General features: G+C 51.8%; 1 protein-coding gene across 3 annotated transcripts in view; it reads right to left on the bottom strand.

The window, feature by feature from the left end:
- FRMD5 (FERM domain containing 5) overlaps positions 1 to 24,720 on the bottom strand; it is a 110,807-nt gene that overhangs the window by 25,287 nt on the left and 60,800 nt on the right. For all 3 annotated transcript variants that reach the window (XM_080395014.1, XM_080395016.1, XM_080395015.1), the window contains exon 2: positions 1,539 to 1,643. In XM_080395014.1, coding sequence (XP_080251140.1) covers positions 1,539 to 1,643 — 105 coding nt within the window. The remainder of the gene's footprint in view (positions 1 to 1,538; positions 1,644 to 24,720) is intronic.

Genomic DNA, 24,720 nt, shown 5'->3' with positions numbered 1-24,720 from the left:
ATTCAAGAAAAATGCTGCTCTCCAGCACTGAAGAGCCACCACTCCACAGCCCACTGCAAATCCAGCCCTCAGAGGTCGTGCATCAGCGTGACAATGACACCAGGAGGCAAATCTGGGAGAAAGCTGGAGAAGCAGGGAGGGATCAAGACCAGAAAACATGAGTTGGTGGGCAGAGGTGACGCAGCGGGGGGTGACGGTCCAGAGACCCTGTGAGAGGCAGCAGCATCACGTGCCCTGTGATGGCTGTGCTTTAGCAAGGTAGGAAGGACAAGGAAGAGGAGGCTACCTCCGGGTGAGAAAGCCACATGAGTATCAGTGGGTGCCCTGGAAGGGAGAAGCGGGGAGCAAAGGGCTCACATCAGCCCCATCCTACCACAGGCAGCAGCAAGGGAGCAGCTCTGCACCCAGGTCCTTGCTCAACAGCGTCTGCTCCCCGTAACAGACGTGGTAAAAGGTGCCTTGGGGAGCTGGAATTGTTCGTTACGGTGGCTTGTATTGATCAGCAGGAAGTGCAACACAAGATTGTTATTAATAGCTACACCCGCGAGCATGTTCACAGCGCTTCTCATTCACAAGCCTCAAGCGCTCTAATGGCAAGCGGCGATTTGACATACGTTTGTGCAGAGCTTGCGTTCCGCACAGGCTTTAGAAGGCATACGGACAGTTAACCCTGAAGAAGTGGCAAGACTCACTCACAAAACTTCTGCAGGGAAATCCAGCTCGTTGGGACTGTGGCACATGGGACCCACCTGCGGGGCTCTGCCCCTGTGGGAGGCTGTGCCACCCTCCACCCGCACCGGCCGCAGCTGCCTGGGGTCTTGGCAGGACTCCGTGCAGATCCGTGCTGGGAGCTGCACTGCCGGGTCAGACCAGGTCCTGCCGCAGGGGCTGTCAGCTCTGTGCACTCCCACATCATGTTTCACCACACAACCGTTTGGACTCTCAGCACAAAGCTGTCGCATGGCCTAATCTCAGTGTTAAAATGTGATTCTCTGCTAGAATCAGTCCTGCAAACCCAGTGTCAGGAGACCTCCCTCTTTGCCTTTGCAATAGCATCACATCCTCTCACTTTGCAAACACGAGATGCTTTCACCACTCACACGGGGATCTGAGAGCCACGCGAGCTCCTCCAGCTTGCACATCCCAACCAACGCCAAGGACACGTCAGCAGAGCAGGGACACTGAGGCTGCCGCTGCCGGAGCTTGTGTGCCCCACCCCGTTCCCCCTCCCCAGGGCTGCAGCTCGAGACTCAGCCCTGGCTCACCTGAAAGAGGTGAAGGGGCAGGGGGTTCCCCAGGGTGCTCAGGGGACCACGATGATGCCCTTCCCGTGGGCAACGCAATAACCACGTCAGGGCACCCAGCAGCAGGGCCGGGGGAGAACTGCTGGGAAAGAGCCCCTCATCACTGCCTGAACCGAATTTTATTGCAGCCATTTGCCTCATACTCTGGTTTTCAGCCACAGCAGCAAGGACAAGTCTGATACCACCAAGCTGCAAGACACCCCATCACCCAGCCTGAGCAGGCAGGGCTCTCACCCTTTGCTTGTCGGGGTCCACAAACCGAATGCCGAAGTAGTCTTTCTCCAGCAGGTTCAGGTGGTGGCAGAGAAGGTCGAACAGGTACTGGCCCTTGGCATCTCTCTGCAAGACAAAGAAACTAATTTACAGAGTGGCAGGAGGAGGGTGGTGAGGCAGAGGAGCTGGGATATGCTGGGTGAGTGAAGGGTCTGAAACTTGTAAAGTGGCAATGAGGACGGTGCAAAGCCCACCAATTTCTTGGTGCTTCACCAGCAGTATTTTCAGCTCAGAAACCATCTCCCATCCCACCTGAGGGGCAGCCCAAAAGCAGCAGGACCCCCACAGTGCACCAATCCCCATTTCCATCCAGAGACCTGTGGCTCATGCCCAGGTGGGATGCTGAGGCTGCCCAGGGCTCAGCAGGAGACCGCGGCATCAGCCAAAACCCATGGCCACTCGGACAACAAATGTGCATCCAGGCGGCTCTAAGGCAGTGCTGCGGAGGCAAAGCTGCCTGGATGGAGCATGCAGTGAGAATGCAAGCGGGGCAGAATGGCAACCACCCCAAACATGTCCTGAATGTCACAAAACACCCAGGGTGTTTTAAAAGCATAAAGAAAACCGTGACCAAGGTCAGAGCCTGTCTGGGAATCGCCTTGCAGTTCAAGCTGTAGCGAAGCGTTAGGCAGGGAAGCTGTGAATTCTGGGGTCTGTTTGCCTGGCCTGTGTTTTCAAGCAGACAGATCAGCAAGGTTGCAGCTTTGCTGCTGTTGTGATCCCTCTTGGACTCCCTCCCCATAAGCATGACACGGGTCACCATCAGCTCATTACTTTTCCTCTCTTAAACAGTCTCTCCCTGGTCCGCCACTACAGCATGAGTCCAGTGCTGACCTGCCTATTTTTAGCATATTTCTTCTGTGCCCTTTTCTGCTATTGAGCTTCTAGGAAAAAACCTTCCCCCTTCCTTGTTCCTGGGGCTCTTCATCGCTGTGGCAGGGGGACTCTACAGTTTTACACTTTCTCCAGGCCCAGCCTGTGCTGCCAGACCCCCACAGCTTTACAAGGTCCTATGTGCCAGTACAACTGACAGACAGCACTAGACTGAATGTTAATGGGGAATTTAGAAGTATCATCGTTATAAAATTTGATACATCTCAAAATTTTTAAAACTTTCCTTTCCAGCGCTGCAAAGACTGAAGCACACACTTAATTCTGGTGCTCTGAGCTGTTCCACAGTGGTGCTGGCCCCAGATGCCGTGGTCCTTCCTGCATTCAGTGTAAAAATGCAACACTCAAGAGAGCTGGAGGTGTCAGGACTCTGGTGACACCCACTCACAGCCCGTGGGGGTCACTGCTGAGGAAGGGCTGTGCATCCCTTATGTCAAAAAGATCACCACTGCTTTAACCAGAAATGGTTTTCTTACCCACTAAAAGTTTGGCATCAATAAGCCAAGAAGAATATGGAGTTACACCAAGGCTCTTCTGGTTTAACGTTTCCTTTGCTCCCCAGAATTGTGCCCCAATGGCCATAGAGCCCCCGTCACAACAGACGGTTTATCACAGCAATGGTATTTGCCCAGACCAAGTGTACAGCTGTGCAATGCTGCATACTGAACTCCTTATAAGACAGCCATTTAACCACTCCAAATCTGATCACTGTAACATTTTGCTCACGGATAAGAACCCAAAACCACCCAGACAATTCATGAACCTCCCATAGCACCCATCCAGGGCAGTGGCTCTGCACCAAGCAGAGCTGTACCTCTGCGGTGGTCTGACACCGAGGCTCAGTGCTTGCTGAGAGTGGGGTCCTCAGTCTGTGTGAGGCCTGGGATCAAACCCCGTAATTTATGTATTTCCGAAAAGCTTAAGCCAGGTGACATAGCCCCGGGAAACCCCCTCACCTGGGGCCAGAGAGGGAGAAGAGATAAAATTCTTCAGACCCTGTCTCTACCCCTTTATGGCAGAGCAAACAGCACGCAAGTACCCAGGCTGACAGGGAGGCACTGGAGGACCCGGCCCCTCAGCCTACCAGCCATCCCTGCCGCCTGCCCTCTGCCAGGTGCTGGCATTTGCAGGACCCTGGAACGACTGTGCTGCAGGTGATGGACACCTCCTTTACCTTGCAGTTGATGGGGAACCTGCTATACAGCACCATGTCTCAGCAGATCAAAGGCTGCTCCTGACAGCTGTAGATGCCTCCTTCAGATAACACAGGTTTCTGTTTCCCGACAAAATACATCTAACTCAAGAATTATCTGATCAAATATTCAGTCAGCAAACACAGGCCCTGCAATGAGGGACACCCCCCCCCCCCGGGTCTGGCATTAACCCCTTCCTGAGGCTTAGTACTGCATAGTAAGCGTGTCTGCATTTTAAATAAACAGTGCTTCATTCAGAGTTACGAAGTTCAGGCTGCAATTATTCAGCTGCTGAAGTGACTTGCGCTCGGTGCCAGATTTGGCAAGCACCAGGGCAGCAACAAGGCGACGCGACGCTGCGACACCCAGACAGTGCTGCCACCAGAGCAGCAGAGCAGGGGCCATCCGGGTCCCAAGCTGCAAACTGTGCCTTTGCAGGCAGCCGTGCAGGGAGAGCCTGTCCTGCTCGCTCTGCTGCTGCAGCGCTGGCGCTCGGCCAGTGGCGACGGGCTGATGGAGAGTCTTGGGCAGACCCACGTAGAAGTCAGCAGGAGAACTGGCTGTGCGGCACAGAGGGAAGGGCTGGGGGGGATGTGGGGTGGGCAGTGCCCGCTCCAGCTCCAGATGAAACAGGAGGAAGGGGAAGGACAGACAGCCCCTGTGCCAGGGGGAGCAGCAGAGGGGAGACCCCAGTGCTGCCCAGTGAAGCTTGGCCAAGGGGCAAGGGATGCTCACTGGGCCCTGCTGCTCCCAGAAGATGATAGCCTCAACGCAATCACTGACATGAAACCTCCTCTGAAAATGCTGCTGGTGACTGCACCCCAACCTTCTCCCCAGGGCTACCGAAGTCATACCCCAGCCCTGCCCTTGCTCTATCTGCATCTCCCAGAGCTCTGCTCTTCGCTCATGGCATTGGCAGGGCAAACTCACCAAAATACCCAGAGGCAACGGAGAGGATGTGTCTGCTGCCTCTGAGGTTCATCCCTGCAGCCTTGGGCATCCCACCCCTCCAGGGCTGTTCCAAACCACCCCCAAGGCATCTGCTGATGTGCAAAGCCTGACAGCCCTGGGAGCAAGTCCGTGCTCCGCCTTCCTTCACTTCTCACTCACAGAATGGGGTGTGACTCACTCGGACACCAGCAATGCTTAAGTCAAGTCTTAAAAAGCCTCCTGTGGAAAATGTTTGATGGGATCTCCTTGGGATGTAGCCAAGGGCAGCTTTTTTATGCAACAAACAACTGATGCAATGTAAAACACACGAGAGCGGCAATCTGAGTGCTCGGGTGTGTTCAGATGTCTCTCCCCCTGCCCAGGGGCATGGACATGTTCATCATTCTCAGAAGCATCACATCTCTGCAGATTAAAAGAAATAAACCAAAAACCAGAACTCTGTTAGCCCTGTAGCCATGTCCCTGCAGGCTGCGCACACATGCAAAGGAAAACTGACTCCAGAAGAGCTTTGTTTGAGCAGATGAGATGACTTTGAGATGAAGCTGCAGCAGTTGGGTGCTCCCCATGAGAGCACCCTGATGCGGCTGAACGGGCTCTGCTCAGCATCAGCCACAGCAGTGGCTGCAGGACATGAAGCTCCCCAGTTCCATGGTTCCTAAAACCTCTCTGGGCCAATGAACAGCTCTGCAGCTTTGCTCTCATCACATGCTGGGGGTAACAGTGAGGTTCCACTTTCCTGCAAGTGAACTCCCTGAAGAGATCACAGAGGATCCTCCAAGGAGCATCACAGAGACAGCTGTGTATGACAGCACATCTCATAGCTGCTGCAGCAGCAGCAGGTGCCATCGAAAGCCAGCGCTTGAGGGCAGCCACAGCCACATCTGTCAGCTCATTGCTTTGTCCTGAAGGCACCTGTGATGCCTGTGGGGCTGCAGCCCAGGACCAGCCCCATCATGGACCAGCATCCTGCTCCAGCACCACAGCTCCTCAGGGGGACGCCAGGCACCAACCACCCCGAAGGAATGCAGCTGTGGACTCCAGGTGTTGTTCACAGGGCCACAAGGTTGTAAGGCACCCAAGACGATCAGCATCCTCCTGCTGGCCTGAGTGCCGGCATGGCACAGCGAGCCACCCTCGTGCTCACCTGGAGGAGCCCAGCCTGGCAGCAAAAGGCTCGCCGAACCTCGTCTGGCTCATGTTGAAGTAAAACAGCACTAGGTTTTTGGACTCTGCTGTTAAAATACAGCAGAGCAGCCAAAATCCTGCTTATAGAGCTGGGGACGGCTGCTGGCTGGGCACCGCAGTGAATCCCAGCCTGGCTCAGCTCAGCTGACTCACGTTCTTCCCCAATTTATTACCAAGTTTCTAAGCAATTCTTCTTGTTGCAGAAATGGAGACTTAAGGCAGCTGTTCTGGGCAGAAATGAGGTGAAATAGCAGGAGAGCATTGAGAATGGTGCCATGAGAGTTTGCACAGAAGCAGCTGAAAGTGTTTTGCAGCCGCAGCACGGCTGGGGAGATGGGCTGGAGCTGTGAGGCAGCCGTCCTGCCAAACCCATTCCAGTCCTTGGGAGATGCTGAGACAGTAAACAAACAACTCCCTGCAGGCAGCAAGCCCTGCCAGCCGACGGGAACAACGCTCTGACAGAGTGGAGCTAAAGTTTCAGGAATTGTCTCTGCCTGTTCTCCTCTCCTGCATCCCCTTGCTCCTCCTCCCCAGGCCAGACAACAAAGCCCATCACTCACCCTTCCTATGTTGTCCAAATGCACTCAGCATTTGGAAAAAAAAAAGAAAGATTCCCATTCCCATAGTCAAGATATCAAAATTGTATTTCAGCTGCAACCAGATGCAGCCTGCCCTGCATGCTGGACCCTCACCAAGCCACGTCAATGGTGCTGGTCAGCCGCCCCAGCTGCACAGGACAGCTGCCTTTGTTGCAGCCCTGCAGGCTCTGCACCAGCCCTGCATTGTGGCCATGCAGGATGGGCACCCATGCAGCAGCTCCTGTGCAGCCCAGGGGCACGGCCACCCCTAGGGCTGCCCCATGCTTGGGAAGCATCCTCAGATGGTATCCAGCAGAGACCACCCTGCACAGGAACAAGATGCCAGTCCACGATGGGGAGAGCAGACACATCGGGAGCAGGAAGGGTGGTAGGGACCCCAGGGCCACCTGTACCAGCCATGTCCCCTTTTGCACAGCTCAAGGACCAGAAACTTGGCGTTTAAGTGCAGCTTCTCAGCTCCAGCCTGAGCCAAAGGCGACTCCTTGGGCTGGCAGAGCAAGCATCCCCCAGGACCCCAACCCTGGCAGGGTTGAACACTCACCCCACCCCACCCCCCTCCCTAGCTCCCTTATGCAGAGACATTAATTTAATGAAGCCGGGAATGGGCAGGTCCCCGTCAGCTGGGAACGCGGCCATGGATGGTCCTGGGCTGGGTCCCCACAGCTGTAGTGCCCACCTGTTCCCACCCCAAGCCAGGTTCCTTCAGGCACCCCTCACCCACCACCCTGCTGCAGCTGCACCCGGGGGTGCGGAGCAAAGCACCAGCCAAGCTGGCCAGCATGCAATGGTCACCAGCACTGCTGGCCGCTGCTTGGGAAATGAGGTCGCTCATTTATGAGCCTGAATACAGATTTAGGTGCTGAACTTGGAAAACCGTGGCCTAGATTGTGCTTTATTAATAGGCTAATTGAGCCTCTGCGTGTATCATCCATCACTGTCACATACAATCACTGCCCGGTACAGGCTGTGCGCCCAGCTCAGGTACAAGGGCACAGAATGGAAAGGAATACTGAAACCTGCCAGAATCCAAATTCCTTTTGGATTGTTCTTTCATTAAATAATAGCAATTTTTTCAATGTTATGGAAACAAGTTACTGTTCTTTCATCAAATAATAGTAATTTTTTTCAACAAGAACTGAAGCAGCAGCATGGAACTTGAGAAGAGAGAAAGTGCAGCAGCATCTTGAGAGCAGCAGAACGAACACCCGAGCCTGGCTTGCCTATTAGGCACGAAATAACCTTCCCAGATCAGCTGTAACACGCATTAGGAAGGCTGGACTTCCTCCTGCATTATATAGAAAATAGTTACAACAACCAATTTTCTTTCCTTCCCATAGAAAAGATTACTTTGCAGGCTGAACTAAAGGGACATCTGACACAGCCACAGAGTTTAAAACAACTCACCACATAACAGGAACTGGAGTTGCGTAAAGACATACTTGTAAATTATTCCCAATTAGACCTGAAGGCTTGGAACAGACACAGCTGCGGAGACACGTGCGCTCTCCCTTTCCCCTCTGCTGCCAGCAGTGGGTCGCACATCTGTCTGCTCCGCCCAGGACCCAGCTGGGCACGCTGCCCGTCGCGCTGCAGCAACGTGGGCTGCTAATTGAACTTCTACGCTTAGGAAAGTCTATTACGGACAACCATTATGGAAAACACCGGAAGAAGCTGCAAAAGTATGAACCTTTCTAGCCAGATGAGAACAGCAGAGGGGATGATTTTGCAACCCCCAGCATCACACCCCTCCTCACCTCCCAGAACCAGTTTTGCTGGGATTTGCTCCAGGCTCTTCTCCCTTTCCCTACCCATGCCCTGAATTAGCACTAACATCTTCACAATGCTTTCCTCTGCAGTTTCAACACAGAGCAATCTCCACAAAGGACAGATGAGACATCCCCCCCAAGTCCAAGAGAATATGATGGAAGTATAAAAAAAACCCGCAAATGGCATTACAGGGGGAAATGCTTTCTCTTTGATCTAACTTGAATTAAACATATTCTAAATTAATCATTATAAGTATGTCTTTCAGGAAATTATCTGCACTGTCTTTACAAATCACAACTTAAAAAAAGCTCTCTATTGCATAATATCAGCTTAAATATTCTATGTTTTGATCTTTATAGGTTCTTATAAAGTAAGACTTTATCTGTCTTAAGGTTTGCAAATTTTTGAGGTCAGCCTTTCAGGGTACAGCAGTCTAAAGGAGCGACTATTGCCGGCTGCACCGTTAGCAATCCCTGCTTGCACACACCAGGAATGCCACATGCCAAGCTCACTTGCACCATACAAAGGTAACTGCCTCCGAATACTAACACCTGCTAATGACTTTTCTCTGCCTTGAACTTCTGCGACATACAAAAACTTAAGGAATCATTGATAAGCATAGTATATTCAGACATCTGGATGCCGTAGGGTGGCATATTTCTGTAATTAATTTCAATTGTGCGATTGAGCAGGACAATAAGGAGCATTCCCAGTGGAGGCTGGTTTGCAGAGGCAGCGCAGTGGCTGTGCCAGGAGCCAGCACGGCCATGCTGATGCTGTGCTGCTGCTTCCAGTGCAGAGCTGCAGAGGATAACATGGATTGCCAGTCACTTGTGACGCACCACACTGAATTGTTCCGATTCATAATAGTCCCTAATTTTGCCTAGTCTCGTGTTAAATGAGATGAAGATGTGCCATTGCTCGCAGAAGGCTGCATTATGGCACAGGCAGGCAGAAAATCTGCAAACCTTAATTTTTCTGTGATGGTCCCTGCAGCCGCATCATACATTGCCCCGAAACACAAAAGAAACCAGAACAGTTTTGGGTCTGCAGGGCAGTGCGGGGCAATGTCCTCGAGGGTCTGACCCCACTCAGCTCAGCTCCCACATCCTCCCTCACACCCGATCTTGTCCAAGGGTACTGGGATGTCACTCGGACCAGACCTCATGGCACTCCCCATTTCTATGGGATCTCCGGAGCCCCAAGCACACCCCAGTACCCCCACTCACAGCCTTGCTGGACCAACCGAGCTCATTAGGGCAGCAGGTGAACTTTGAGGACAGGCTCTGGGACAAGACCCTTGTGGGGCTGAAAGGGCTCAGAGGTGTACATTGCCTTGAGATACAGCTACACGCACTCTTGGCAGCGACCACAGCAGCCGCGCTCAGCTGCCCTGCATCCATCCAAACCCCTTGCGCAGCATGCACAAAGCCCCCCTGGGGACACCCCACGGCCATCCAGACCCACACACATGTTGCTGTTCATGAGCTCATCTGCATCCGTGGGTGCAGGCTCAGCCCTGCTGTGCCAGCCTTGCCTGCTGCTGGCCGGGGAACGGCAGCTGCCTGGCTGTGCTCCCCTCCTGCCGCCCGGGCCAAACTGGGGTGCGCTGTCCTGCGCAGCAGAGGAGCTGGCTGAGGAACAAACCCTGGGAGGGGGATGCTGCCATGGGAGAGAGGAGCAACGCTGGCTCCGGGAATCCATCGCTACCCCATGCCACTCCTCACAAAACACTTCAGAGCTGTCCAGCTCTGCAGCATCTTTATGAGGTACCCGAGAAGCATTAACATGTCAGCAACAGCTTAATACAGAGATTTACTGCTCTCTGCTTGGGAAGGAGATAGGTGCATCAGTGGCCTGAGGAACAAGATCTTCCAGGGAGTTTTATGATCCCTTTTTATGGGGGAGACAGAAAGACAGCACTGTGCTGATGGCAGGGAGATCCTGCCAAGATTTTCCAGTGGCAAACACACCCACCCCACAGCTCAGTGATGGGAACCTCACTGTGCAGACTGCAGGGTCTGCTTCTCAGAGCTCAATGAACTTCAGTTGGGATCCATCTGGCCCTAGACTTGCGGCATGGCAGCAAGGATGCTGCCAGCCCAGAATCGTGGTCCCCCTTCCTGGCACAGTGCAGAGGAGCCCCAGAGTGCTTTGCCATGCCGAGCGTCAGCATCTGTAAAGTTTTCTAATATGAAAAGTGCAGAATGCTGGAATTTGGCACCCATTACTGCAAAAAAAGTTTTGCATGATGTACTGCAAAACCGAAACAAGGTTTCTGCAGGGAGATAAGCACCTCCAGCACTATCAAACAGAAGAATCCCAGATATTTTTAAACTTAAAGATTAAAGTAACCTTGCATTCTTAGCTTTTTAAGCTTCTCAGCCAAAATTAGGGTCATCCATAACCCCCCAAAAAAGAGATATTTAAAAATAGCAGCTCATCTACAAATGAAAGGTGTGCCTCACGTTAAGCAGGAGCATTCCCGGTCCCACGAGCACAGCAGCTCATGCCCCAGCCATGCTCCAGAGCTGTGAACCTGCTGCAGCAAGGGATGGCTTTGCATTTCAGGATGAGACCCAGGTCTCTCCTAAAGGCTTACTTGTAGAGAGACTGGTAGCACAGCCGCTCTTTTTAAACCATTTACCATGTGCAATGATAATTTTTTCTTCACTCCTGCTTCTTAATCAGGTATCACATGGCATCAAGCCCAAAGCCATATAAAAGCGTAATAAGCTAAGCTCCCCCATTAGCCCAAGCAGCACTGCCACGCAAACCTGCCATCCCCACAACCAACGCCAGACCAGTAAAACCAGTTTCCATGATGAGGTGGAGCACAACCAGCTCCTTCACCAGCCTGGCACCTTCCCACAGCCAGCCAGGTCCTGCCAATGACCCCATGCACGGGGACGTCACGACACATCTGCTGGAAAACCCTCATCAGCAAACCTTAAAAGCACTTCTTACAAGGGGAAGGCGAGGGTTGGGTACCATGTACTCACTCCACTGTCACCTCACCCAGCGGTCTTGTGGCATAGGACATCTCAGAAAGCCCCCAGAGGGCAGGGTCTACCTGTCTCCTTCAGTGAGCAAACCTCTGCTCTGAGATACGAAACAGGCTGGCTCATGCTTCGCTGGGCTCCTCACAAAGGTCCTGCCCCAGCCAGGAGCCCAGAGCCAGCAGAGCAGCCAGTCCCAGGGAGGGGACGATGGCAGGGGCAAGCCCAGTGAAGCAGCTGATCCCCCCAGCCACTGCGTTCACATCACAGCCAAGGCTCTGCAAAGCAGACGAGCATGAGCTGCAGTCACGGGGAGACACTGGAAGTATACTCGCTCCAGACTGAAAGAAAAAGCAGGAGATTATTTGCATTATTCAGGTAGGCTCGATGCATGCCTTGCATGGCAGAGAAGCTCCTGGGAAGCATTTCTCACAGTCATGGGCTGCAGGGCTGCTGGGAGCAAAACGGAGGGGCTGGAGGCCTTCTGTCTCCTGCCCAGGGAAAAAGGAAAATATGTCAGCAGAAGCTGTGGGGCATCCCACATCGCCCTGTGAGCAGGGGGAGAGAGACAGGTTGGATGGCCAGAGGCACAGACAAGTTCAAAGCTGCTCGGCGTGGGCTGGGAAAAGCTGTGGAGCGGTAGTGACAACTCTGCTGGACCTCAGCCCGATCAACCACCCCAGAGAGTCACCAGAGATCGCTCCAAACTGCATAATAGCAGATTCCCTCTTGTGTAACAATTTTGCCTTTCCTTCCATGCAAACTGGTGGGCACCTCTCCTCTGCTGCTCCAGCAGCTCAAGGCCGAAAGGGGGTTCAGAGCCCCAGGCAGCCTGTCTGACTGGGCTTGCACCCCCAGTGCCTGGGCAGGGCTGGATCTGCTCCATGGATGTGGCCAAAAAGGACCGGTGAAGGGCAGGACCAGGGCTGAAGAGGGGTACCAGGGCTTTGCAACCTGCCAGGCTGAGTTCCCCATCAGCCAGCTCCAGTTCAGCCATTTACAGAGCATCACCCTCTCCTGCCAGCACATGGCTGGGAACCCAGTGAGCAGCAGCACCCCAAGCCTGTGGGACAAGGGAGCCCAATCGGCCCCAGGGCTGCGGGAAAATGCCTGTTCACCCAGAGCAGCACCAGCCACCGCCAGCCCCAACCCAACCTTGCCGGATTCCCAGCCCCATCACAACGTTTGTGCTTCTGGAGCTGCAACAACAAATTCCCCACAGCCGCTCCATGGATTAAGCGCAGGATTTACAGAAAAAATAGCACCAGTTGAAAGTTGCTCCTTTCTGCACTATTTGGTTTAGAAATCGCATTGTGGGGCTGGCCATTCCTCCCTGCTTCCTGAGCTTAAAGGAAGATTATTTTTTAAAGGAAACCGTCAAAAAAGTCTATTTTACAAAGTGAAGTTTAAGCTTAAGTCTCTGGCAGCAACATCTGAGCTGGGAGAGATCAAAGACCCACCAGCTCCACTGCCAACATGAAGAGATTTTCACTAGCAATTTGACTGCAATATTGTCGCTTAAATGCTTCATTTTCAAAATTCAGCATTGTATTGTACAAGCCTGGGATTTATTATCGCTCGGACAAAGTTAATGTTCACTTTGCAGACAGAGCAAAGTTCTCCTAACTGACAGCTCTCTCAGCCCTCAAAGTAAGCCAGTGTCTCATCTGAGCTAAGGTACAAGGAGGAAACGAGCGAAAATATGCCCGAGTATTCATTTCTAGACAGGGAAGAAGCAGCTCAGAAAGCTGTGACTGTGCCTGGAGCAGAGTGCTCATGCCTGCAAGCCTCTAACGGGGTGCATTATCTGCAGCAACCCTTCCCTCCCTACAGCCCCCCAAGGAGGCACAGTGGGGGGGCAGCCTCAGCACCAGCCTGGAAGGTCCCCCCCCACCAATGTGAGCCAGGTGTCCCCCAGCGGAACAGCACACTTCCCAAGAGGGCAGGGCACCATGCAGGTGTTGCACCATCTCCTGCAGGTCCTGAGCCCGCCCTCCTGCAGTCCTGCCCTCTCCCCCACTCCCTGACCCTGCTCCATCACCACAGAAAGAAGCATTTTCAATATTATCACCCACTATTCTGATTTATTATTACTGGCTATTTTGCTACTATTACATCAGCTGATGCACTTGCTCCACATAAGCAGGGCACTGGGATGTGCAGGGCTGGACTGCACGGCACCAGACCTTGCTGCTGCGAGGAGGGGAGCGGGGTCATCCACCCTGCCCACAACACCTTCAACCCAAACACACGGAGAAGCTGGGCAGCAGCGAGAGCTCAGTAAAAGGCTGCCATGCTTGAGTGTGCTGCAGGCTTAAACCCCCGTTTCCAGAAATGATTTCACAGCACCAAGGAGCCCCAGTGCCATACAAAGCCCCGGGAAGGTGCTCTCTGAGCCACTGGTGAAGCCAGGACTTCAGGAGGGCATCAAGGGATTGTTCCCAGGAATAGTCCCTTGGTTTCTGAGAAGACCCAGTGGGCCATGAGCCCTGAACACGAGCAGCCCAGTGCAGAAGGGAGGAGAGGGGTCAGCACGGGCACATTTCCAGCCAAATCTCCAAGCCCCAGGCTGGTACCCAGCTATTGCAGTGATGCCAACCCCACTGCAGCAACTGGGAAATGATGGAGGGAAAAGGGCAAGAGGGGAACAATTTTTCTTGGGGGGACACAGTAGACTGCTTCTAAAGGCAGACGTAGCATGGGTGGAAAGGAGGATAAAAGGCTATGGAGAACCAGGACACGCAGACCCCAAGGAGCATCAGCCCTCAAGGGCAACAAGGTGCTGGGGATGCACTGCCACCCAGACCTGAGCCATCACACCCTGCCCCAGGCCACCCGGTGTTTCCATGCTTGCCAAACAAACAGGTCTCCATGAAACGCATCCCAAAAGCCCTTTCAGCAAAGGCAGCAACAGAAGCAGAGTTACCTGATGAGCAAATGGCAGCTGCGAGCAAGAAGCAAAGTGGGAAGTGCAGAACAGTGTCTCAACAGCCCCAGCTCCCACCTGCCCCACCGCACACTGCAGCCCACCAGAGATTTGCTGCCACAGCCCACGTCACCTTGCCCACCAGAGGAGACTCAGAGTAAGGAAAAGGGGGCTTACATAACACTCAAATGTAATCCTGTTATATTTATAGCATATGCATTTTGGTATTAATTCCCTGTTATCTGTAATCCTTCTTCCTAGCTGACACAGTAATTTCTGTCTTCAAGACTTATCTGGGGAGTTTGCTCCAGAAGTTTATAAAGCTTTTGAGAAGTAAAGTTCCTAATGAAGTGACTCTTTGAGACTTAAACTCCAGATTATCGATTCCTTGGTTTAATCCACAAGCAGGTTTTTAAAACTTTCAACATGTTGGCATATGCAAAAGGTCCTTCACGGCTCTCCGTCACGGAATTTCATCTAGTGATGTTTCTCCTTACATCCCCATTTAGGGAAGAGTCCACTGCAGGACAGCAACTTAGCATATTTTAAAATCCTTTAATAATCCCTGGGATTTACCCCCCCAGAACGCAACAGCTGCCCAGCAAGTAAACGAACGTGGCTGTAACCCCATCCATTCCTTACTGCTGCATCTGGTGGGGTTTTATCCCCTCACTTGATGATGAAGTTTTCCTGACAGCTCTGCACTCCCAGGGCCTTCAGAAACACTTGTTCTGTACCTTCCCCTGACCTTACAAAGCCCGGTACTGATGCCTGCACCGCAGCTCTCCAGGCACAATCCCAACAGCCCCGCCATTCTCTCAGCAAGGAGCAGGATCTGGCTAGAAACAGAGCAGAGAACAGCAAAGCAACGCTGTCCTCCTCATCCCACATCCCTGCACCCTCTGCACCACAGAGGCAGTGGCAGACCCCAGCGGGACAGATGCTGCACAGCTGGCCCCTGTTTTCCCCAGCACTGATCCAGGGAGCTGCAAGAGAACCTGACTGGGAGAAAAGCACCTCACTGCTGAGCCTCGTATCTCCAGGATGGCAGCTCCTTTGCGCCTGCATGCTCTAGCTCCTTGGAAAGGCACGGACAGAGGCACTGGAGCTGCTCTCAGTGCTGCTGGGAAGAAGTCCTGCCCTGGGAGCACCGGGCTGTCAGTACCAGCACACACAAGACCCTGAGCAGCAGGGACAGGGCTGCTAGTGACCACCAGCTACTGCCTTTCATACAAACCAAAATAAAAACCAAGCAGTTCCATCAGAAACGACTCCTGTTCAGGCTCCAATCCTGCCACCTCGGTACCAGCAACAAGCCATCTGTTTGCTATTCTTGCAGCAAAATATTCTTCAGTGAGTCACAGTTAAGAACACATACAGCACAAGTTTCTGCCAGAATAGCAGATTTAACACCATTCAAATATTGATAATGGAATAAATACAAGAGATTTAAAAAAAATAAAGGAAAAAAATAATTAAAAAAATATAATCCTGTGGTCACTTGTAGATTCCAGGCGAGTGGCGCAGTGTCAGCAAGGCTGCACATCGTTTAGGGAGGTGTGTGTGAGGAAAGGACCAGCTACAGCAGAGGAGTGGATGTGAACCCCCTGCAGCGGGATCCCCGCATCACTTCCCCCAAGGACCCCACGATGAGGGGCCATATTTCTGCCTGTGCCTATTTCACAGCCAGCTTTAAAGACTTATGTTAAGCAGTGAATTTTTCAGAAGTCAGAGCTGCGCTTCAGAGCTTGAGCAGTCTCATTTCTGACAAGGAAACCACAAGCAGGGAAGCATTCCCTTTGCCAAAGCCCCGAGCTGGTGGTATAAGCAAGGGAAGCAGGAAGTTAATACAAAATAATATCACAGGGGACACAGGTTGTTATCTGACTCCTGGAGCTGTATTTAATTTTTAAACGAAAACTCCATTGTTAGTTTTACTTTTTTAGCACAAGCTGGACAAGATCCATTAAAAGGATGGAGGATTCATCTGGTTCACCCCAAGGCCTCCATCAGGGTGCTGCTCCCAGGACTCGGGACTGCGGGAGCCGGGCACTCCGCTCCAGCACATGTTCAGCCAGAGCCGCCGTGCCCCATGTGTGCATGGCGCTTCTGCTAGAAACAGGGTGGGTAAGCGCCCCTCATGATACAGTGGATCCAACCCGGCTCTGCTGGGTTTAACAGCCAAAGGCAGCACAGGCAGCAAAGTGCAGCGGTGCCTGTCAAAAGCACGGACTCCTCCACAGCATCCCTGGGGAGCCACACAGGACTCAAGTGGGTCCGTGTGCGAAGCCATTACTGGGATCTCACCTTGCTGGGAAGACCAACACACTAACACAGCTCTTCAAGAAGTGCTGGATCAGAACCAAACTGAGCCTCAGCCCCTTAGGTCCTGGTGAGGCAAAGCAGGAGCAATGCCAGACTTTGCTTGCCCAGTCAATCACCAGCTCATTTGAAAAGCAGGGAACAATTCCCTGGGAAATTCTTGGGTTTTATTTGTGTATCTCCCTAAAACCACGTTTAAGTGCATCCCTTCCTCCAGCTGGGCCACAGGGTAGGAGGACACTATTTTATACAGAAATTTCAAGTATGAGGACACGTTACACAGCTGGACCATGAAGGAGGCAGGACCCTGGGCCGGTGGCAAGGTTCAGCCTTTGTCAAGGATGACACAGCCACCATGGGTCAGGGAGACCCGCACTATACTCCCCAGCCCCAGGTTGCAGAGGAGCTGGAGGGTTGGAGGAAGCCTTGGTCAGGGCAGCACCCACAGGAACAATCCTTTGTGTCCCTTCCAGCAGGACAGCAGGCTTGAGGAGGGTAAAAGCTGGATGCTAACATGCCAGTTGGGCTATCTGGCTCATTGGTGGCACTGTTTTGGATCAAAATATTGCAAAAATAGCAGTGGAGGAGTTCAGACCATCACACAAAATGATCAGCCCATGGGATGTTCTCACAAAGCTGTTTTGGCTTTCTGCTGGTCCATGGGCTCATCAGAGATTTATTCCAGGGACCCTGGAGCCACAACCTTGTCCCATGCAAAGCCACCACCTAAATCAGGTGGCACTGGGGCTCTTCCATCCTGTGGCATCACAGAGCCTGGTGACACTGCAGCCACCTTCATCTATGAGGGCTTCATAGCATCGCAGTGTGCAACGTGGCAATGGAAAACCTGAACATGAGCTTTTGGGATAAAAGAAAAAAATTAAAAAATTCTGCTCTGCAAAGCCTGAGGTACTGATTTTGTGAAAATCTACTACCTTGACTCATTTAAAGGCAAGAAATAGTTTTTTCCATGTTTTCCCTGAACACCCACGGGGTTACCCAGAGCCCCAGCATCACTTTGAATTAGTGATTTCTGTCATCACCAAAAATACCATTTCCTCCATCCATCAGTCAGCACAAGACAGGATGTTCCCACCTGCTAACGACAACGTGGAGCAACAAGATCCTTGCTGGCACCAACACAGGTCCTGCTGCAGAGCCTTTGAGAGGATGCACAAAGCATCCTTCAGCCCTAAACACAGCTCTTGAGCAATCCATACGTAATCAGTCACTGGAACTTAATGTATCACCTTACATTTTGCTACTTATTGCTGCCGTGTAACTTTTATGAATTGAATTTAGAATTTATAAGTCTATAATTTAGAGGCACTGGAAGCCTCTCTCCATAAAACCAAATTGGTTTTTCCAGTAACTCAAAACCACTTTTTTTCATTCATGCAAGCTTGGAGTGGCTCCATGTGTGCTCTTGTTTAAATTGGCACTCTTCTTCCATTAGCATGCAAAAGATTCATGGTGCAACTAATCATGGTATATATTATTTAGAGACTAATAAACATGTTCATAGTAATCATCTGGTGATGAATATTGCCTTGTCAGAAAGTCTGCCTTGCTGTGTACAAGAGAGAGATACTTTTAATGCAAGTCATGCATTTTTAGTTCCTATGTGCTACACACAGCTTTAGCAACAGCTTCACTCGCAATGGCTGCATGACCCCACAAACAGCAGAGATGCCCAGTTTTGCTTCTGCAAATGGGATGGCTACACTTCCAAACTCAAACAAGGAGCAACTGAAGTCTCCATGACCTCCAATCTGCAAAGCAGTATTAGGCGCCACATGGTTGGTGTCAAGTAATGCTGTACCTAAACTTTTGCATTTGTACCTGGGAGTCACATTGGCTGTAGGGTACCTCTGGTACCTGTGCGAACTGGCAGTTGCTCCTTGGACCCCAGTCCCATATTCCCATGGGACCCCAAACAGTCCGCTCTGGCTCAGCATCTTCCACCTTCCACCAAGCTGGGTCGGACCTTGCAAAATCAAGAAACTCCTTGCAGAAGGACAGCCATCATGTAATCAGGATGGCCTGAGCACCCTCTTGTTTACACCCCTGTAGCCCTGAAAGAGGCACAGAGGTGGTGTGAAAACCCCTCGGGATGCCAGGCGGCAGTCAGGGTCCTGCCCTGGAGGGATGGGGATTTGCAAAGCCTGGTGGGGAATTTCCCTTTCAAAGCAGCATCCTCTTTCAGACCCTGCAAGACTGAGCTCTGCACTCTGGTCAATGCTATTGCACAGAGCCGATGGAAAATAAAACAAAAACAAACAAGAAAAAAAAAATCTGTGTGCGCTACTCACAACCAGAAAACCAGGCACCTTTGGTTTTCTTGGCAATGTTCCTGCTGAGAAGCTCACTTCTCTTCCAGCAAATGAATGCAGCAAAAAGCTCATGGGAGAAAAGAAAGAAAAGTATAAATGGTTCATAAAAAATTTACTTTTCATGAAAGCGAAATGAGGCTCTGGAAGAAACACAGGGATGAGAGTTGCAATAATGCCTAGCAAAGTCACAGTCCAGCTGAGCTCTTCCTTCACCCTCCCTGGTCCTGGCAGCGGCAGGGCACAGCAGCAGCTCCTTGAGCCTGCAGCAGCCCCCGAACTGGGCACCCCGAGGGGTCCCTGCAGACCTGCATCTATGCCACACCAACTGCTCCAGTGTCATGTCCCAGGGACAGAGCTGCAGGTGAGCCTGAGCATCCCAGTGTGCCCAGGAAGATGGAACACGCTGTTTAATTTGTTCGTGTTCTACAAATGTCAAGTGTCCCCAGACCCTTGCTATTGTGTTGCGTAAACTGCTGGAATAGTTTGGTGTGAGGTGTTAGATTAAAGCCCTGGGCCAGCAGCTTCTATAAGACCTCCAAGGAAGCAGGTAAAACCCATGCGACATGAGCTCTCCTGTACCCCACTCTTCCACCGAGACTTATGCCAAGGTTTAGTGCTTCCCCAAAAATTATTTCCCAGAAAAGGTGTTCATGTGCACAGTCTCCTGGATGGATGGGAGGGGGTACAGATCACATTCCTATAGACTTAAAAGAAGAACCAATATAAAACAAGAAAAAATGAGGGGAAAATCCTGAATCCAAACACAAGGCAGAAGTTCAAAACCCTGACTCAGAATTGAAACTGAGCAGGTTCAAAAGCAATTAATATCTAAATCTCCCTGAACTGCACCTCAAGAATAAAGATTATCAGGCAAGGAAGCAAAGAGCAGCAAGCTTTGTGTTTAAGGCAAAACAGATCTTATTTGTGCTACAGAAATGACCATATGTGAAATCCTTTTGGGAGACTGTAATCAGTCAGATTAACATGATAATGAACTCTGATTTACCCAGCGACAGGGAAGATCTTTGTCCTCAGAGACATCACATTGCTTGCTGAATATTAACAAAGATGACTTTTTTTTTTATAACCACAGATATCACTTGACTGCAAGATTGTTAATCCTCCCAAAAGGTGATTTCCTAGGGAGCGAAAGGAGAGCCATTCCGAGGTGTAAACGACCCACACTATTAAGAGGGACAGACAGCAGAAACTTTCCAATAAATCTGATACTGCCTTAAGCAGAAAATGAGCTACAGACACAAGCACTGCTGATGTAAATCTCCACAATGACAATGTTATTTTACCAATAACACTGTGGAATAAACCTTAGATAACATGCTGGGCACTGCGCAAAGAGTACCTGTGATCCCTGGCGAGAGCAGCCTCCCATAGGGCTGGGAAAGCATAAATGGGAAGTAAACGCTGCTGTGAACAATCTTTCCAAAGAGTGGGCCTAGGGAAGGCTGTGCCAGCTTTGGTCTGCTCTGGAACAGCCCATCACCAAGCAGGGATGCTGTGGGCACTGGGTGATCGCCAGACACCGCACTCATGACTAGTCACCATACCCACATTCCTTGAGCAGACATATACAATCACAACCGATGTCCATTGTCCCCATTTCACACTATTTCTCCATATCAGGGGAAGCAGCATCAGAAGTCACTCTCCCACAGTGAGCCATGCTACTGTCTGCTCCCCACTCTGCATCCCCGAGCAGGGGAGGCTTTGCTCAGTAAACTCAACCTGGGGGGATGCGGATGGGCAGAAGCAAACGTGCTCAGCCCGTGCCCTGCTGTCAGCATCCCCATTGCCGCCAACAAGGATGGCTTGGCCAAAGGCAGCTGGAGAAGCTCACGCAAGCACTGCTGAACAGCACTGAGGTATAAAAAAGACAAAGCAGAGTGACGTTCGAAAGGGGAACGTACCCCCAGCATCACCTCTGAGGGACCAAGGACCACATCCCCAGAGATGCAGTGCTGCAGCCTGCCCCACGGCACACAGACCAGCTGGCCCCTCCATGGCAGCTGCTAAGGGTGGGCAGTGTTGCACAGTACCATGCACGAACTAAGGCCTCTCCAAGAGAATGGGTACCAGCCCCAGCCCCTTTCCTCTGAAGCCATGGCCAAGAGAAGCAGGCAGGGGCTCCAGCACAGGCAGGCAGTGGCACAGGCAGCGCAGCATCACCTCTGCCAGGCAGGGAGCCAAGTCTTGCCAGCTGTCAGCCCTGGGTCGGGGAGCGTGCAAGCAGAGATGGCAGGCACGTTTGATCACAGCTCTGCTCTTTGACTAAATGCTTTACAAGCTTGTTGAGCAGCTGGGTGTCGACTTCAGAGTGCAGCAAAGAGCCTTTGTTTTATTCATCAGAAGTCTGAGATAAAAACACATTCAGATGAGAACCTGTAACAGTGGCAGAGCCCCATTACTGTTTTTTTAATGGTGCACATCCCCCCAAGGACCCGCTCTGGTTTGCACAGGACCACTGCCCATCATTTCCCTTTGCAGAGCCTGGTAGCCCTTTGCCATGCTGCCTCAGCACATGTGGCCAGGCAAACACTGCAGCTCCTGCAGGGAGCAACACCGCAGCGGTGGCAGGTCAGCTCTCATCTCCCCGGATGCTCACAGTACTGCCCCACCAGCCCAGCGCCGATGGGGAATCGTAAGTGATGGGGAATCGTAAGTGCTGACTCGGCACAGAAGATGCTGTACAGGACTCCTACTGCCGGCAGCTCACAGCATCAGAGACAGAGGGCTGACGATGCTACTTGCTGCAGTCCAAGTCTCAATGAATATCGTCCCAGCTGTACCCCATATGTGCTGGTGCTGCTTGCTCCACCATGGGTCTAGGGACTGGAGCTCCAGGCTCAGCACTCAGCCTGCCCATGGACAGGGCTTCGGGCTGCACCAAGGACTTGAAACAAAAAACGAACAAGAAAACCCCACTTTGCTTCCCAGGTCACCCACAGCCGACTTGTTTCTTTCCTGCCCCTTTCCCCCCCACCCCCCCAAACAGATTTTTCTCTTTATCAGGATTTTAGGACAAAAAAGAAACTGACCTGGAATAGCAGAATGAATGCTCCAAGATCATTCACTTGCACATCACACACAAACCCTGCAAATCCACCAATCCCTTTGTCATTTAAAGTTTCAGTAGCTCAGGACCATATCAAGTATTTACACTAGGCTGCAGTTTTCAGAAAAGAAAAGGAAGAAAAACTCCTTTAGCAGACATGGTTTTATTTCGAAAGGCTGGCTGGCATATCATCAGGAACAAGTATGAGAAGTGATGTATTTGTCATCTCAGCAAGGCCTTTATTTTGCCTGTGGGTTTAATGTCTCAAAATACATATTCATTTAAATGTAAATTTCTGGTTTCACCTGGGACCTAACAAAAGCTTTTGCCGAAATGAATGTTGACCTTTCACACTGACTCTCCATCTCTCCTTGCTTTCTTCTGTAAATCAAAGCCTTTGAACATGACCTGGACTTTTGACCTTGCCAGGAAAAAAGCAATACTCTTCCTTGGTGAGCTGCAGCCATTAATTGCCAGCCCCCCTCCACCTGCCCCCAGCCCAGAGCAAGGCAGCATCCTGGTGATGTGTGCCAGGAGAAAGGTGCTCCGAGATAACAGACTTCTGCAGGCAAAAGGCTCCCTGGAAAACACACCTCCACTCTGTGGGAGAGGCTGGTCAAGGCTGGCCCATGGCTGGTGTCACAGCACCATGGTGCTGCCCTGAACTGCTGCGGGGTCTTACTAGCCCCAGGGCCCAAACCCACAGAGTTGCTGAGCATCAGCAACTTGGCACTATGCAGCGGCTCTTTATTGGGCAGAGAACCCCATGGTCCTCTTCCCAGGGGTGCATGGGGACACCCAGGCAGCATTGGCTGGGCCACCCTTTAAGCTACAGAGAAGCCCCAGGGGGTGTGCAGGGACTGCACAGCCCTGTCCCCCTCTGTCAGCTCCCTGTCCCCATGCCGGGAAGGGCTGGTAGCTCTGCTCTGAGGTCAAGTTATAGGCACGGGGTCTGCAAGACGCCAACCTGCTGAATATGCCTGTTCCCCACAGACCCCTTGGAGTGGGGAACGCCCTGGCCAGCCCTGCCAGCACCCTGCCATAGAGGAACAAGCCCACAGACAGGCTCGGCACAAAGCTCTCACAGTGCCAGTGGGACATTTCCAGCTGCAAGGGAGTGGGGCTTCACTCAGCTGTTGCTATTTTCAAGGAAAAGTCCCCAAAAGGCCTCCACCCTTCCAGTCACATGCCAGTGCCATACATGACCTTTTCAGATGAACCCAAGAGGGTAAAAAGCATTCTCTTGGTAACATGATTTGGGAAATTGTTATATGGGTTGACATCTTCCCTTAAAAACACCCACAGGACACAGCACATTGGTATTTTGCAGAAAACATGTTGGGGAACTTCAGGCCCTTTTGAACTCAGAGCAGGTGCCCAGCAGCACCCGAAGCCAGCCCGCACACCCTGGGATCTCCCCTCCACAGCACCTCACCGCAGCCGGGATTGCACGGAGGAGCTGGAGGGCACACAGGCATCAAGAGGCCATTGCTGCAGGGAGCTAAACACAGCCTAGCTGGAACCCCAGCTGGGGAAAAATTAATCAGTTCCTATGCAGACTGCAAACACAGATAAGGAGTTTGTTTGATATTTAAAGCTATGGATTTAGGCAGGATCTGCAGTTAGCATCTGCAGGAAGGATGTGCCATCCTTCATGGGAAACTCTTGGGGAAGCAGAAAGAAAACTGTCATTCCATCCATTCCCCAAGTTCTCTGGCAGGATCCAGTTAACCACAGCAGACCATAAGCAGAATTACTTTTCTTTTTTAAACCAGAAACAAGTGACCTTATTTCTCTGTTCTGTCCTGAGCATTGGTGTATTTTACCATTTTACCTCCCTTCCGCCCCACCGCACCCTCTGGCAGGGGACAGTTGCAGACAGCTGGAGGCTGCTCCCGCCGCTGCCAGGCAGGAGGATTACTCGTGTGCCTGCAGAAAAACATTGTTTTGAGCCTGGGTGGCTACGCAAGCTCTACCGCGTTCAGGATCAGGGGGTGAGAACTGCACAGCCTAATGGCTTGTTCCCCCAGCCCACCAAGCCGTGCACCAGCCTGTAGGGCCGAGTCCATCTCCTGTCTGCTCAGTGCTTCCAAACGCCTGTCCCAGGCTCTTTGCCCACACAGCAATACACCCCTGTAACTGCATGGGGGAAAGTATGGAAATGCCTGGTAAGAAAGCAAGAGCTTCTTTGCAAATCCCCCAACAGCTTGCTAGTAGGCAAATGGGGGGAGCAGGGACCCGAGGTGGTGCATGAGAAAGCACACAAACCCAGTGTAGATTTCTAAAAGCAAAAGCATCTCCCACATCATATTCTGTAAAATAAATGATCTAATCCATGCAAACAACATCGCAGACAGTGCATTGCTTTCACTCTCTATAGCAGTCTAATTCCCCGTGTACAGCAGCTCCACACAGAGCACCTTCTGCGCTGAAAACCCATGCGGCTTCAGAGGATGGCAGAGAAGAAACCCAGGCCCAGCCTTGCTGCATACGAAATCCCAAATGCCGATGGGAAGTTGCCTTCATGTTAACTTGTTTACTTTCCATATCAAAAAAAGACAGAATAAAGAACTCTTAGCTCCACTCAAAAAAAAAAATATGTTAGACAAAGCATCACATCTAGAGATGAGAAGTCGTCAGACAGGCGGGCTGAGGCTTTACAAGTGTTACTGCTGCATTTGCACAACAGAGAAGAAACAGGAGCATCCCCAAGGCAGGGGGAACGAACCAAGCACCCCATAACTGATCACCGCGTGCCAAACCCACCCACTGCTGCAGCCACCACCTTGGGCTGTGCAGCCAAGGAGGGAACAAAGGCACTGCCACACCTTTCACGGATAAACTGCCAGACAGAAAACAAGCCCACAACCTGAGAAGGATAAAGCCACAGGTACCAGGTGCTCCGAG

Source organism: Falco punctatus, assembly GCF_963210335.1.
Source record: "Falco punctatus genome assembly, chromosome: 7".
In the NCBI taxonomy this organism is placed as follows: domain Eukaryota; kingdom Metazoa; phylum Chordata; class Aves; order Falconiformes; family Falconidae; genus Falco; species Falco punctatus.
This window is presented reverse-complemented; position numbering and strand designations above follow the sequence as displayed.